The 16,457-nt window shown below is 43.8% G+C and overlaps 1 protein-coding gene and 1 non-coding gene across 2 annotated transcripts; one reads left to right on the top strand and one right to left on the bottom strand.

Annotated features, from left to right (window-relative positions):
* Positions 1–5,341: 5,341 nt before the first annotated feature.
* LOC142387784 (uncharacterized) lies at positions 5,342–8,702 on the top strand. The gene is made up of 2 exons (XM_075472658.1): positions 5,342–5,353; positions 7,479–8,702. The coding sequence occupies exons 1-2, from the start codon at positions 5,342–5,344 to the stop codon at positions 8,427–8,429; spliced, it is 963 nt and encodes a 320-aa protein (XP_075328773.1). The 3' UTR covers positions 8,430–8,702.
* A 6,028-nt stretch (positions 8,703–14,730) lies between these two features.
* On the bottom strand, positions 14,731–14,803 carry trnat-agu (transfer RNA threonine (anticodon AGU)). Its single transcript has one exon. It is a non-coding gene; the product is annotated as a tRNA-Thr (tRNA).
* Between the last annotated feature and the right edge of the window lie 1,654 nt (positions 14,804–16,457).

Raw genomic sequence — 16,457 nt, 5'->3', positions numbered from 1 at the left:
GCATGTGGATATGCTGACTTTTCTTAGGATGAACAAACTGAACGACATAGCCTGAGACTCATGTTGATTTTAAACCTGGTCGGTCCACCATGACAGGTTTTTTTTTTTTTTTTTAAGTATTTTTTTGGGCTTTTTATGCCTTTAATGATAGGACAGTGTGAGAGAGACAGGAAGCAGGGGGCAGAGAGATGGGGAAGACACGCAGCAAAGGGCCGCTTGGTGCGGGAATCGAACCGGGGCCCGCTGCATCGAGGACTAAAGGCTGAGTTATACTTCTTTTTACTGCCCTTGCGCTTTCTTCTTGCGTTTATGTAAATGGCTCGAGACGTTTATACTTCATTTAGCTTTGCCGGCGCTTGCGTGTGCTGCGTGGCGATTCACCGCCAGGACAGTAGGTGGAGTAGCGGGTTTTTTCAATGACAAGCCTACTACGATGAAAGGAAATTCACCGCCAGGACCTCTTCAAGTGGAGTCATGCTTCTTCTTCTTGTAAATAGCCGGTATTTTGTCAGATTTTCAACACCTTGGCGGTCTAAACGACTACTTTCTTGCCTGAAAATGTTTCAAATGTTGCTAAAGTTATATATTTACAGAGTTTATAGCTCAAGGGAAATCAGCTTTTCAGGCCGGCTGATTTCGACTCTGGCAGGAGTGAAGTGCACTGTGTGTAAATGCTCTGCATACTGTCAGATCGATGAGTATGCCGTTTTCAAGTAGTAGGCTTGCGTCTTTTCTTGCGTAAAGTTTAGAAAAATGAGGTGACACACGCAAGCTCGCAATGGGGGGCTTGCAACCGCGCAAGGGCTTGCGTTTCTCCTTGCGTCTTGCTTTGCGTCTTGCGTTACCAACTATAAACCAGGCTTAAGCCTCTGTACATGGGGCGGCTGCTTAACCCACTATGCCACCGACCGCCCCCCACCATGACAGGTTTGTGTCCAGGTTGTATCACACAGTCCATGTTTACTTGATTTTGGACAACTCTGAATGCTTTATTTTCAGCTGTGTTGTTAAAAGCGGAGAATTGTAAAGTTCTTTTGAAACAGACTGTGCAGTTGACCACTGAATTTACTTCACAAAATGCACTTAAAGCTGCAGTCGGCAGGTTTTCAAAATTGCGAGTCTAAAGTCGGAAAATTCGAACTGATACAACTTTCAGGTCCCTCCCCCAACCTCTAACAAGCTCCGAATCGCCCCCCAAACCCCTCCCCCTCTGTGGACGAGGTGGTGCACGTGAGTTCACACCAGTGTGAGCGCACACAAGCTGGGGCAGACTCATGCTCAGCAGCGTGTGCACAAGCTGTGATTGACAGGTAGGATTCCTCCACCCTAACTTGATTGGTTAAAAACAGCCGGGAGCGCTCGGTTTTTGCAAGCATGATTACAGGCTTCAGAGGGAGCTACAGATTTCGTTATTTTTCCTAAACAGCCTATTTAATATTCTACTTCCAGAATCCCATGACAGTTCAAGCTAATATGACTAAAAAAAAGTTGCCGACCGCAGCTTTAATATTTGTTTTATTTACTGTTTTACTGCTGCTAACGAGCCTGTCCTTGGTTTACAGGAAAAAAATGTTTACTTGATTGTAATTATTTATTTTTTATAAAACACATTTGCCTGTCCTTAAAAAATGGACAGAGGTTTATTTATTTATGGATTTATGTCTATACTGACCGAGCACTGTGCCTAATTGGTTTTAGATAGGACATTTTTATTTACTTTTTGTATGAATCAGCAGCAAAGTTGAATAAAAGATGCATTTTTCATTGAAGTACCCATCTTTCTTGTGTTTATTATCATTTGCCACATAATTAAAGCAACTTCATCCTAAATTTAAGAAAAAATTAGTAATTATCCGATTAATCGTTTCAATAGTCGGTGACTAGTCGACTATTAAAATAGTCGTTAGTTGCAGCCCTACTGGAAAGCATGGCCCTTGACCAATTTATGCAATGATGGTGCATGTGTGTTTTATTGAGGGAACACCCGGAGATAGATTACAAACACTCATTATCATTATTACTGTGCTGGCTTAAAAAAAGTATCAGTTCTGTCTAGTGGTGCAACGGATCATCATTGATCCGTGATCCGTTCGGATCAATTATTTTGGTTCGGCACACACATGATCCGCAGATTGCTTTATGGAAAAAAAAAAAATTGTGCGCATGTTCAGTCCTCACACAGCTGTTACCATTCCTGCTAGTTTCCAGGGACAGAGCTACTTTCCACGCTCTGGGTAAAAGTCTACAACAGTTCCCTCTTCAATAAGCAAACAGTCCTATGGCTCGTTTGTGATTTATTGTCCTCAGCGTAAAACATGTAGAACAGTGGGCATGGAAAATAAAAGTAGGCTAGACTTCGGTGCAGACTTTGCAGCGACATCACCCCGGTGTTTCACTGACAGGAGTGAAACCGAAAGCGGGTGAACAACCGCGGCATTTAGGCAGCCCCTTCCTTCACAATCTGACCGGGCTAAAGCGATCACAAACACTATCGGTGTGTTTTTATGTTGCACTTTAAGTTGTTTTTCTTTGATTATGTTGAAAAGAAGATGTTAATTGCGCTCTTTAAGTTGATTTTATATATCTCAATTTAATAATTTAAAAGTGTTGATAAACAAAAAGACAAAACATGTTTTTTTTTTTTTTTTTTTTTTTTTGCTGATCCGAAAAATGATCCGATCCGTGACTCTGATCCGAGGAACGATCCGAACCGTGAGATTTTTGATCCGTTGCACCCCTAGTTCTGTCAGTCGCTTTGTATGTACTGTGCATTCTTAAAAACTCTTTTAGTTTCTCGAGTTGTTCTGCGCGCGCAAGGGGGCGTGCGGTGGGCGGTGGTGGCGGTGGCCTGGACATGCAACGCGGAGGTCCTCTCAGCACGGCGGTGATTACATTTTGCGGTTATCGCGACAGCCCTATTTCCAACATCTTGCTGCACACATTGAAGGATCTCAGCTTCCTCAGAAAATAGAGTCGGCTCATTCCCTTCTTGTAGACAGCATCGGTGTTGGTCCTCCAGTTCAGTCCGTTGTCCAGGTGCACGCCCAGGTACTTGTAGTCCTCCACCACTGCAACATCCTCTCCCAGAACGCACAGGTTTTGGAGCCGTCCTCCTCCTTCTGAAGTCAATGACCATCTCTCTGGTCTTTGCCACATTCAGAAGCAGGTGATTTCTGCCAGACCAATCCACAAAATCCTCTACCAGCGCTCTGTACTCCCCCTCCTGTCCATCCCTTATACACCCAACAACTGCAGAGTCATCTGAATACTTCTGCAAGTGGCATGACTCTGAGTTGTATTTAAAGTCTGTGGTGTACAAGGTAAACAGGAAAGGAGACAGCACAGTCCCCTGAGGAGCTCCTGCACTGCCAACCACCACATCAGACAGAACACTGCCCAGCAGGACATACTGTGGTCTGTCTGTCAGGTAGTTAGCAATCCAGGAGATGATGGATGTGTCTACCCCCATGACCTGCAGTTTGTCACTCAGTAGACCCGGCCGGATTGTGTTGAATGCATTCGAAAAATCAAAGAATGTGATTCTCAAAGTGCAACCAGATCCATCCAGGTACGAGTGAGCACGCTGCAGCAGGTAAACAACAGCATCATCCACCCCCAGGTGAGGCTGGTAGGCAAACTGTAGAGGGTCAAGGGAAGAAGCCACCTGCGGTCTGAGATGCGTCATGACCAGTCTCTCCAGCACCTTCATCACATGAGATGTGAGAGCTACTGGTCGGTAATCATTGAGTCCAGAATAGTGTCATCTTCTTCGGGACAGGAACCACGCAGGACGTCTTCCATGGTGCTGGGATCCTCTCTAGGTACAGGCTCAGGTTAAACAGACAGCTGGCTGGCACAGGTCCTCAGAACTCTGGGGCTGATGCCATCAGGTCCTGCAGCCTTGCCTAGGTGGAGTCTTTCCAGCTGTCTCTTCACCTGGCCAGTACTCACATCAGGCGGGGGAGGGGGGTTGATGCCTCAGTGGGGTAAAAGCAGTCTGGAGGAGAGGTGTTGAAGTCCAATGCACTCAGCAGGGGGGGTTGAGAAGTGGAGGACAAAGGCGTTGAGAGCAGTCGGGGGTTGATGTCCGCAGGATGTGTGGTGGGGGGGCGAGGTGTGAAGTGGAGGAGACAGCTGAAGCCTGATTCTTACTCGGCGCAACCTCGCTTTGACCCATTCTTACTAGCTGGTTGCAAATGGCGCAAACGGTCACGTGACCCAAAATTCCGCCACGCCCCCCGTCGCAAGCTAAAAAATCCTCGCGCGTCGCAAGGTCGCGCACACAACTTTTTTTCTGACTTCACGCGAGCTCAACCGGAAACAGCTGACCAAGAGAAAGGAAACATGAACACTGCAGAGACCGCGGTGACCGAGAGGGTGCGCCTCTACAAACATCTGTACGACACGTCTATGAAGTTACACTGGGACAACACGGCAGTGTCGAATTCCTGGGGGGAATTTGGCAGGCATCTGGGGCAGTCGGTGGTGGAGGTGAAGAAAACATGGAAATGCATCCGTGCATTCTGTTTTTGCCGCAACCGCTTAGCTCTGAGATACATATACAGTTCTAGACCCAGAGTAAATTCATTCCATCAGATGTGCCAGCCTCTGCTGACGTGACACCACAGGTGGCATTGTGTATGCTTTTCTTCGTCCGGTTCTTCAGCTTGTTTCCTCAACAGTGACGCCAGCTGGTCTGGAGAGAACTGTAACGCATACTCGGCGCAAACTGCGCTTATAAGCTGAAGGAACTGTGAAGGGGCTGGCGCTTTCGATGACGTCATTAATGGTTCTCGAGCCAGAACAGTTGCGCGGTTGCGCCGAGTAAGAATCAGGCTTGAGGGTGGGGAGCTGAACCTGTTGAAGAAGGTGTTCAGCTCGTTAGCCCTCTCCAGGGTGCCCACAGTCTGTCTGCCTTTCACCTTCAAGCCGGTTATGTCTTTCATCCCCGACCACACATCTCTGGTGTTGTTCTGCTGGAGCTTGGCCTCCAGCTTCCTCCTGTAGGAGTCCTTGCACTGCCGCAGTTTGTCCCTCAGGTCGTGCTGGATGCTCCTCATCTGGGCCTTGTCTCCTGCCCTGAAGGCCTCCTTCTTCCTGGGCTTCTTTAAGTTTTCTAGGAAATAACAAGTTGCTGTCTCTGCTGAATGGAATTTCCTAAATCCAAACTGCATTGGATGAAGAGTGGCATGGCCATTATTTCAGTGTTCAATCGGTTCTGTGGTAACCCATTTCTCCGCTACTTTGGAAATTCCAGGTAAAATACTTATGGGTCGATAGATTTTGTCGGCCTTAAAGACGTCGATAATACCGTTCCTTGTTTTATGGACACATTTCCAAGATGTGCAGCTGGGTCAGCAAGAGCCTGTTTATTGGTCTTTAAAAGGTCACTAGTAAGACCAAATGAATCTCTGGCCTTTTTAGAGATGAAATATGTGAGCATTTAAAGGGCTTCGCAAGTTCCTCAACTGAAAAATCTATTGATAACTCACAGTAATCTCCAGGTTGTTCAGTTAGCTCATCGTTTACATGGAGCTGTAGACCACTAAGATGGGGAGATAAATAATTATGGGCGCCAGCCGAAGGCATTAGACATATTTAATCTGTTGCCAGACTTTTTATTCTCCCGTTTCCGCCCTAAAGTTCGGCGTGCTACTAGTCTAGCAGCGATGGTCCGACCGGCCTGCGTGCTTATCGATCGGGAATGGTATGCTATTATGTTTGGCTCTCATTTGTCTAAAGGAATTCCGACAAAATGGGAAAAAGTCGGAAAATTGTGAATGGGGAAAATGCATTGAAAAGCACTTAACGAGTACTATGGCCTATTTTAGAGGCCTTATAACTCAGCCATAAAGCATAACACAGACCTCATTCAAAGTTTATATGTGACAGGAGACTCTCGGCTTTAACTGAATCAAAGGGTTTGTATATATATTATACAGCTTTGACACAACGGCGGTTTAAGTTTTAGGAAGACTACATCTCAGCTGAGGTGTCTCTCCCACTATGTTTCTCACTCTGAATGTAATACTGCACCAATTCCTCAAACAAATGTCTCTCATGTCCAAAATATCTGCCCGATCTGGACAAATTTTACTTCAAAACGGCATTTTTATCACAAATTGCCTCTGAGCCCAGAGAGTCGGCCCTCCAGCTGACATTCCACCCATTATAAAGGCCTAAAATCAGAAAATTCAGGTGAAAATGATTTTAAAACTGCCATAAAAAACGAGCCACACATAGTAGCCGAACTAAAATTACACCGCTGGCTTCTGCCTTCTCTTGGGGCGCTGACGGTTCAAGAATTATTCGGATATGACTTTTGCTTTTCGAACAGTGACCGTTTGGTCGAGATAGTCGACTGCAGTCAAAATTATAGTGCAATTTTAAGAAGCCATAGTGAGCGTACATGTCAGTGACAAAGACGAGCCGCACCTGCTCCTGTTACCGGGGCAACGCCTTGTTAGCCTGCACTGTTCTGACACTGCTTATGAGGGCAGAGCCAAGATGGCTGCCCTATTATAACAGCTTCATGTTATAAATCTGATCTGCATTTCTCCTTTAAACTGATAGTTAAGTTAAGTTTGAAATGACCCACAATGCAATGGGAAAATGCATTGAAAAGCGCTTAACGAGCCAAAAACTGCCCTATTTTGGAGGCATCATAACTTAGCCATACAATGTCACAGAGACCTCATTCAAAGTTTATGACTGTAGACTCAACTTTATATTTTACAACGATACAACGACTCAACGTTACTATTTTTTCTAGTTTAGTTTAATATTATTAATTTTGTTCCATATTAGCTTTTAATTGCCATTTGCCCCATTTATGGCCTCAATATAGAATCTGCTTTCACCTTACGGGTAATCCTTAAGACTTTATCTCGATTTTTCATTCATTTTATAATTTCATTGTTCAATTAAGGTAGATTATTTCTATGTTGCTTGGATTTACCCCTTTTTTTTTAAGTGCGTTATAATATCATTGACTTTTTTTAATAAAGCATCTGAGCTAGCGTCAATGTCGTTATTTTCCAGAATATTAGACCTTCTAGATTTTGGATTTCCTCATTCAGGAATTGTTGCTGGCTTTTGGGTATGAAATAGAACTGGTGACCTCTGGTGGATGCCATTAAATGCTTCCTCTTAATTTTCCATGAGCACAAGTTGTGATCTGAAAGGCCTGATAATAGATTAAAAGTCTCAGAGATTCTTTCAGGATTATTAGTAAATATTAGATCAATTGTTGTATTTGATGTATTAGTTATTCTTGTCGGTCCTTTTATAATTTGTGTCAAATTGTACTCATCCATCAGCTGTTTAATTTTTTCCCTGACTTGATGTCCCAGTTGATATTAAAATCAGCGAGTAGGATGATTTCCTTTTTCGAGTTGCAGTGATTTAAGATTGTCTGAAGATTATCATAAAACACAACTTCAAAAGGATCTAAGTCTTCTTCCTCTCTGTCATTGCAGAAACATAGAGCCCAAGAGGGATCCAGATGGCACTGCTGTAAGGACTGTGGGAAAGTTATCAAACGATCTCGTCTGAGGTATCATCAGATAATTCATACTGGAGAGAAGCCTTACAGCTGTGGTCAGTGTGGGGCAGCTTTCACTCAGTTAGGTAATCTAAAGACACACCAACGCATTCACACAGGAGAGAAGCCTTTCAGCTGTGGTCAGTGCGGGGCAGCTTTCACTGCATTATCTAGTCTAAAGGCACACCAACGTATTCACACAGGAGAGAAGCCATACAGCTGTGGTCAGTGTGGGGCAGCTTTCACTGCATTATCTCATCTAAAGAGACACCAACGTATTCACACAGGAGAGAAGCCATACATCTGTGGTCAGTGTGGGGCAGCTTTCACTGCATTATTTAGGCTAAAGGCACACCAATGTAGTCACACAGGAGAGAAGCCTTACAGCTGTGGTCAGTGTGGGGCAGCTTTCACTCAATTAGGTAATCTAAAGACACACCAACGTATTCACACAGGAGAGAAGCCTTTCAGCTGTGGTCAGTGTGGGGCAGCTTTCACTCAATTAGGTAATCTAAAGGCACACCAACGTATTCACACAGGAGAGAAACCTTTCAGCTGTGGTCAGTGTGGGGCAGCTTTCACTCAATTATCTCATCTAAAGGCACACCAACGTATTCACAGAGGAGAGAGGCCATACAGCTGTGGTCAGTGTGGGGCAGCTTTCACTACATTATCTCATCTAAAGGCACACCAACGCATTCACACCGGAGAGAAGCCACACAGCTATGGTCAGTGTGGGGCAGCTTTCACTGAATTATCTACTCTAAAGAGACACCAACGTATTCACACAGGACAGAAACCTTTCATCTGTGGTCAGTGTGGGGCAACTTTCACTCAATTATCTCATCTAAAGAGACACCAACGTATTCACACTGCAGAGAAATGATTGGCTTAAATCAAAAACAATTTTCACGGCAGATAAGCAAACATTCACCTGAGAGCATCAACAGGAACTACCAATCAAAAGCCTTGCCCCTTTGTTCAGATTAAAAATCTTCTTTGTGGATTACCACCTTCTCTTGTCAGGACTTTAGTTCTGAATGTTCTGTGGGGAGCACATGTTTGAAGAACCATTGAAAGTGCTTTATAATTTGTTGGGATTGCTTTAACTGGGGACGGATCTCGTGACATTCAAGACAAACATGGCATCAATTGTGAGTTGATGGACAGAACAAAATGCAGTCTGTTTGAAAGTAGAAACATGTTTATTCTGTTATACTGAACATATTTGTTTTGTTTAAAGTTAAGATCCACAAAGTAGCTTTGCACCAGCTGTGGGTATTTATGTAAACATCTGAAGAAGCAATATTTCATTTCAGTTTGATGTGAAGTCAAGCTTTACACTCGTCTGTATTTCATTGTTCTGCATTTCATTAAAGGTCAGATGTTAACTTTTCTCATTCTTTTCCTGTTCTTGCTACACAAATATTTTTGAAGACAATGTGTGTTTCGTTACGAGGGAAAGTTGACCCTTATCATCTTCCCCAAAGACCCAGAAACTTTAACGCAGTCTGGAAAAGGTTTGGAGTTGTTCCCTGTACTTCCCAGACAGCTGTATGATGCTCATGACTGAAGCTGAAAGTTAAGGCTGTTCCAACACTAAAAGGGCACAAGGCTCAACTTCAAGCTGTGAAACTCTTTCAAATGTCTGTTGTGTTGGAATCAGATGTGTGAACGCATTTTAGTCCAAACGTCATGGCTGCACTGAGGGAAAAGGCAGCTAAGCAGGCTAACGGTACTTTGAATTGAACCGTTTAACAGGAGAAAACTGAACTGATCTGTTTGTTGCTTCTACAGCTGCTCAGTTACTCACACAATCAGGTACTGAGCAGATTTACCAAACAGACATTCTGCTGTAATCTCAGATGCTCTCAGTCGCGCTGCTCACATTGTTTTATTCCACAACTCTTCTTCTTCTTCTTCTGCCCCGACGGCTACACAACTTACCCAGAACACCCGGTGGCAGAGTGTGCACACGACACCCTTATACTTTATTGGATTGTATCTACAAACTCAAACGCTGATGATTTAAACCTGCTTCAGGCTGTTTTTGTTCCCTTTAGTTTTAAGCTGACTGTGTTTGGCGTACCCTGAGCATTTCAGTGGAAAATGTTCAGCACAGACTTGGAGTTGTATTGTGTTCTTGTGGTAACTACGTCCCCACAGCTATTATGTCCTGAAGAGTTTCTTAGAAAGCGCTTTGTGCCGCTCGCAGTGGGAGAATCTCACCGACAAATCCCACTTTGGTCTAAAGATGTGATCAGCTGTGACTTTTGTGTGTTAGCGACTGGCGCTACGGTCCTGGCTGAACAGGAAGTAGCCACCAGAAATGCAAGACAGTCGCTGTAGCGACTGAATGTTACGCAGGACTGTCTTCCTGTATGCAGACGGTCATCAGTGAAGTCACCTCCCCCGAATGAACCCCGTCATGTTGTGTATATGTGGCAAAACATGGCGAGCCAGCCGGGGGGCTGTTAGCGTGACAGAGACAGTCCTTCAGTCAGAGACGAACCTCAGAAGTTAAACCCAGTTTGTAACTGAGCTGACTCCCAGTGGAAGTCACACGTTAGATCTGGTTCTCAGTGAGTGTTTCCTGCTGAGATCCAGCCGTGTCTGATCAGTGCTGCAGTTTCTTGTTTTGCATTATTCTCTCCTCTTACTCAGACTACACCTGAAACTAATCAAAATCAGGAAGCAGCATGAAGAATTGTCACATCAGCCAATTCAAAGAAGTAATAACAAGTGCTTGAAAAAGGCAAATGAATGAAGGGACGTAAAAATGAGGAAAATACCCTCAGTCCCCAGAAGTCTTTCTGGGGTTCCTGCTCCCAAAGCACACTGAGCGCTGCTTCTGTGCTTCAGTGTTTTTCAGTAGTTTGTGTTCACTTTTTCCACCTCCGAAATGATCTGTAAAACTGAAGGTTGTTGAAGAACACAGTGCTGGATCCAAACAATAGTGTAATGTTCCAATCTGACCTCCTGGTGGCAGTGTCGTCTCACTGGTGGGGATTTCTCATTAGCCCCTTTCACACTGAGGAAGAACCCGCATTTAATTCGTGAATTTAGCGTGTCTGCTGTTCCTTTCACACTGACGACCCGGGCTGGCGTGGCAACTCGACTCGCCATTCGACCCGCGTCGGACCCTAGTCTTTTTGCCGAGCCGAGTTTGATGTGAAAGCAATTGACGCTGGTCGGACGTGGGCGTGACATGAGGAGTTTAAAAGACAGAATGGACAGCTGATTCAGAGCAACAGCGACAGGTGTGGACAAGTTTCACTCTGTTTTACTTCAAGTTCGAGACGTTTTTGAAGATGGCCAACTGGGGAGACAAGGAGGTCCATGAGCTCCTCAGCCTCCGAGCAGAGGATGTTATTTACCGCCACATGTCGGGACGGTGAAAGATGGACCTCTGCTGGAAGGGCTGGCTGTTCGCGTTCTTCTACTTCAAATTGTCGCTGGATTTCTTTAACTTGGAGATTATAGTGCTCTTGTATTCTCCGCATATGTTCTTCGGCAGCATCCCACGTTGTGACCATCCACACCCCGTAAAATAACATCTCCATGAACTGCATATACAATTGCAAAAACAAGTCCTCAAGGTGTATTTAACCCTACCTCCGACGCATGGCTTGGGCCTACGTCATTGTACACGCCCAGCATTTTATGTGTTTCGTGTGACGCTCTGCCACAAGGCAACGCCCCCTGAACTCTGCTTCAGGTGACACGGATCACCTAATACGCAAAGCGTTCACATTGCTCGATGCGGGTCGAAGTGGCAATTTGGACCCGCTAAGGTAGTGGGTCTCAGTGTGAAAGGGGCTATAGATTCTTTTAAAAACAGGATTCAACGTTAGATATTCATGATCTGAAGGGGATGAACTCCTGTGCTTCTGCAGAATACCTGAGTTTCCTCCAGTGCGACCATGAAGTTGGTGTTTCTCACCATATATATTTATATTTACACTAACTTATAGATTTAATCTGCTGTAACTCATGGTTAAATGGAGGTTTTCCTCTTTCTTTAACTGCAGAATTCCACCGTAATATAATTCTAGTTAAAAAAAATTAAATAATAAACTCATATGTCAGCTTTAGTTGTTTAGAAATTTAGATTGATGGTACCCCTAACCCTAACCCTTTGACTCTTCAGTCAAAGGCTTCTTCAGTTTGGATGCAAAAGGGACCGCTACAGGAAATCTTTCCTGCCCACAGCCGTCAGCATTTATAATAACTCCTTGATTTAATTGAGTTACATCAACATTTAATATCCCTCTGGGATAAATAAAGTATTTTTGAATTTGAATTGAAATTGGATGGAAGCTTTTGGCTCCGGATGAAATGTTTTGGGTTCATGTGGAACCGAACCGAGGGCCCGTTGCACAAAAGTAGGATTTAGACATCCAGGATGAGTTACTTAGCCAGGTTCAAGGAATCTAAAACATGGGCGCCCAGGCTTAGTTGGTTGCACAAAGGCCAAGCCAGGATGAGCAGACACGGATTCATTAAGCCAGGTGAAAGCGATCCTGGATAAGTGCTGCACATGGCTTGCTTAAACAGACCCCACGATCGATCATAGATTCACTGATTCACCATGGCAACAAGGGCGGCGTATTTCTCCCCAGCGGAGCAATAATTATTAATGGAAGCATATGAAGAGGTGAAGGAGAAAATAAAACAAAAAGGAAATACTGCCACAGTTAAAAAACAAAGGGAGCAAGCGTGGCAAACCATTGCTGACCGCCTGAATGCGTAAGTAGTGCACAAATACACACACCACTCCACTGAAACCATCACAATTAGGCTACAATCCAAATCAAATGTTAATTAACATATTTGAAAACATATTTGTAGGAGGAGTTTTATAGGATTGCAGGTAAGAAATTTTTTTTTAAAAATTACAGTTACAATTACAATGTTAACATTCAGAGTAAGATACTCATTGCATCGTATTACAGGTTTCCTCAGGTGGCCATGAGGGGGATTTTGTGAACAGGAAAAACTTCCACAGCATTAATGTACAGGTGAACATGACTTTTGATAAAGTTAATTAATGAACACTGTACATTGCCTGTGATGTGCATTAATTGGTTTAACATCTTATCATTTCAGATGGTCTGCAATGCTGACTATTTGATCAGTAATGTTGTGGCAAAGTGTCCCGGCTCGGTCCACGACTCCCGAGTGTTTCGGAACTCAGAGATCTATCGGCGCCCATCATAAGGTGAGCCACAGAACCTCTATTGATAACCACTTTTAACTTCATGGCTGTGTTAAGACTGTCACTACTTATGAGGTTGTGATGGTAACATTTTGTATTCACAGGTGAATTCCTGGGTGTATTGCTGGGTGACAGAGGGTACGCCTGCCAGCCTTTTCTGCTCACTCCATTTGCAGACCCTCTGGAGCAGGGGTCTCCAACCTTTTTCCCTCTGAGAACTACTTTCACAAAATAAAAATGGCTGAGAGCTACTTGTGTTTTGTAACATTTATCATCATCGCTCATTTTGAACAAACAAACTCAATAAGCCTTCTTTTCCTGAACATTTGCAATATGTTACTGTCCACATCTCACATTCTGTATTAAAACATAAAAAATAAAGAACAAAAATTGCATTCACAATAAAAACCATTTAGTTTAGTTCAATATTGAGCAGTGAAGATGTGTGTGTGAGTGAGTGTGTGTGTGTGTGTGAGAATATGTTCAGAAGTTCAGCCTTTTTAGCCAGTGAGATGACTGACACTGCAAGGAGTCAACAAGAGAGGTGTATGCTGGAGTGTATCCACTTAAGTTCACTCTTATGGAGTCATTTAAATGTTCATCAGTCAGTCTCGTTCTGAGCTTTGATTTCAGGACATTCATGTCAGAAAAAGCTGACTCACAGAGGTATGTAGACCCAAACAAAGCAGACATTTTCAGAGCTGCTTGGTGAAGATTTTCATAATCATATGGCTCCACCAAGCTCCAGAAATGCTGTGAATGCTGCTGAGACTTTAACTGCACATTGTTTTGAAGGTTTATAACCTCCATTTCCATTTCCACAGGATCGACTCAGAAAAGTTCAGCCATCTGTCCTGAAATCTCACTTATGCCCACATTCATGAAAGGGTTGGCCATAAATGTCACACAGGGCTCAAGTTTCTCAAAGTCACTGAATCTGTCAGCAAACTCCTGTCCAAGCCTTGATAAGAGTCACAATACTTGGACACATTTAAAACGTTGGCTGCACCTGCTGCACCAGCATCTTTGAGATAGAGGGGAAGTGCTGAAATCTTCTGCTTTTCACTTGCTGAATGTACAATGACCGTTTTGCACTGAACGACAACACTGATCATGTAGTCGCCATCGTAAACTCCTTCTCACTGGCCTAGCAGCCAGACCTGTACAGCTTTTACTGACGCTGGATAGCAGTGTGGGCGGGATAAACGGTTGTCTGTCAAGTTGCGTCTGCACTCAACGCCACGCAATAGGATGGCGCAACAACCAATCAGAGCGTCGTCCCACCAACAGAGCAAGCTGGTAAATTAAACTTTTACCGTACCCGGTGAGCAAAACTCCGAAAACGTCCTTTTTTTTCAAGAAAAACTTAAGTGCAGTTATCTGTTCGTCTCGCAAAGAAAATTTTATATTTAAATCTTCTAGAGTTGCTGCCAAAGCCAACTCGAAAGCCTGTTGGCTGGGCGCAGCCACTGTTTACCTCTCTCTGGAACTACACACTGAAACGTAGCACCTTTGTTGTCACTAGGTAGCCCGGCCCCTCGACCCCGCTCCTCACGATTTGATTGGCCTGATTAAGTTTCGATTTTCAGCCTCGCAAAAGGACCACAAGTGACTAGACTAGCCCGGGAGCAAATTCAATTTGCGGTCGCTGGTCAGTGGTGATGTGAGAATCTCACTCAATATATTCGTTTTAGCAGATACCCGGCTACGTGTGGATGGGGCCTAAGGAGATCCTGGAACTTAGCCTGGTCTGGAGCAGGCTAGCTTCACAGAATAAATCTCCATGGTAACTTAGGTCTGAACATATCCCACTTCCATCCCACTTTTGTGCAACTGGATCACGGATAAGTTGATCCAGGATAGCCAACGTATCCCGGCTTAATCCCTTATCTTAGTTTTGTGCAACGGGCCTCTGAAGCACTGCTGTAAACCGTTATGGCACCATGTTGACGTACATTATAACACCATAAGGCACAGCTGGGATTTGAACCCAGGATCTCCTGTTTACTAGACAGGCACTTTGACCAACAAGCCACAGCGCCACATGGTTCATAAAACTGATGAAAGAATAAAGAGCAGAGGTCCGTTTCACGAAGCAGGTTTAGTGAAAACTCTGAGTTGGTTAACCCTGAAATAAGGGAAACGCTGAGTTTTCCGTTTCACAACTGGAGGTAACTCAACCCCGAGAAAGAGGGGTAACTCTAGCCTGTTTCACACAGAGGTAACTTAACCTCTCGGTCAGTTACCGGAGTAACAGACTCTCTGAACCTAACCTGGTCGGGACCAGGTTTTATTCAAGAAACCTCGAGTTTCTTTCTGTCTCCGCCCTCATTCAGCCACTGCAGTCACGCCATCTGCGCTTCGGAGAGGCACGCTCGCGCTAGCTACACTTGAAAATCGAGTGCCCGTTTACATTGCGTCGTACGGTAAAGCGTGTGAGTGGATTTATGGTGCATTCAAGTGCACCCCGTAAACTCAGAAATCTATATCAAAGTTGATTTTTCATTTGTTGGAATACATACACCTGTCATTACTTGGTTGTTTTTTTTTACTACATTCTTTTTAATGATTAAAACAAAATGATAGAACAAAATTATTGAAGCATATTCAGAATCAACTCATTTCTGCATTGTCAGATTTGAAAATTTCATTTAGAACCAAATCAAAATGTTCTCTGCCAACTCCACCAGATTCTTGTTCTACATGTCCCCAGGTACCTCTGTGGTGATTTTCAAGTTATTTCACTGCATCTTTGTTTACTGATGCTGAAATCATCGGTCACATCCCCCCATCTCTTTATATCACTCTTCTTCTTTCCTTTTGCATAATGTGGTTTCATTTCACCATTTTTGCCTTTTACTTGCTTGATATCCTTGTATGTGTGCGTGTGTGTGTGTGTGTGTGTGTGAGACCATATTCCTTATTGGACATCCAGCCCTACCTGCACCTGTCAGGGGGGTGTAGGGGAGGTGAAGGTAGGACACGGATGCGGACTTCAATATAGAATACTGGGTTTATTAACAAAAACAAAGTACAAACAAAAAGCGCGGCAGGGCGGGGCGGGGCGGGGTGGGGCGGGACGAGACGAGACGAGATGAGACGAGCAATGGCAAAACCAAAAACCAAGACATGACCCGAAACACAAAAAACTTAAAACATGAGTCCATGGGCGTGACAGCACCAGATCCAAATCAACTTCTCTACCTTGTCTGCACCTCTCATCAGTGCACTAACACCTCACAGTGAGCAGTTTAATAAATACACCCTATCATAGTGGCCACTTGCATGGAAGATTTTGTTGAGAATTTGAATAAAATGTCTTCTCAGATTCCCAAAGAAACTTAATATTGATAAATCTGATGTAGCAATCAGATTTAACATATTTAGAAATGATTTAACAGAACTATATTGAAGATCACATAATGAGGACATTACAGTTAAGCCGTTACACAACTAAAACTATAATTTCTTTTCCATCCTAATGCCTACACTGAACTGTCGATATAGTGTGGCTATAGGTTTAAGGGTATAGGTGATCTATCTAGCTGTGTACAACATAAAATTGTTATCAAGAAATAGTTTATTTGCTGTGTCATATGAATGCAAACTTTTTCTAAAAAGCTGGAAAATTAAGTTTAACATGGAGATGTGAAACTTAAAAAAGGGAAATAAGTCAAAAAATGAAGGAGTGCAGAT

Source organism: Odontesthes bonariensis, chromosome 2 (assembly GCF_027942865.1).
Source record: "Odontesthes bonariensis isolate fOdoBon6 chromosome 2, fOdoBon6.hap1, whole genome shotgun sequence".
Taxonomy (NCBI): Eukaryota; Metazoa; Chordata; class Actinopteri; order Atheriniformes; family Atherinopsidae; genus Odontesthes; species Odontesthes bonariensis.
Note: the sequence above shows the minus strand (reverse complement) of the source record. Positions and strands in the feature narration are given on the sequence as shown.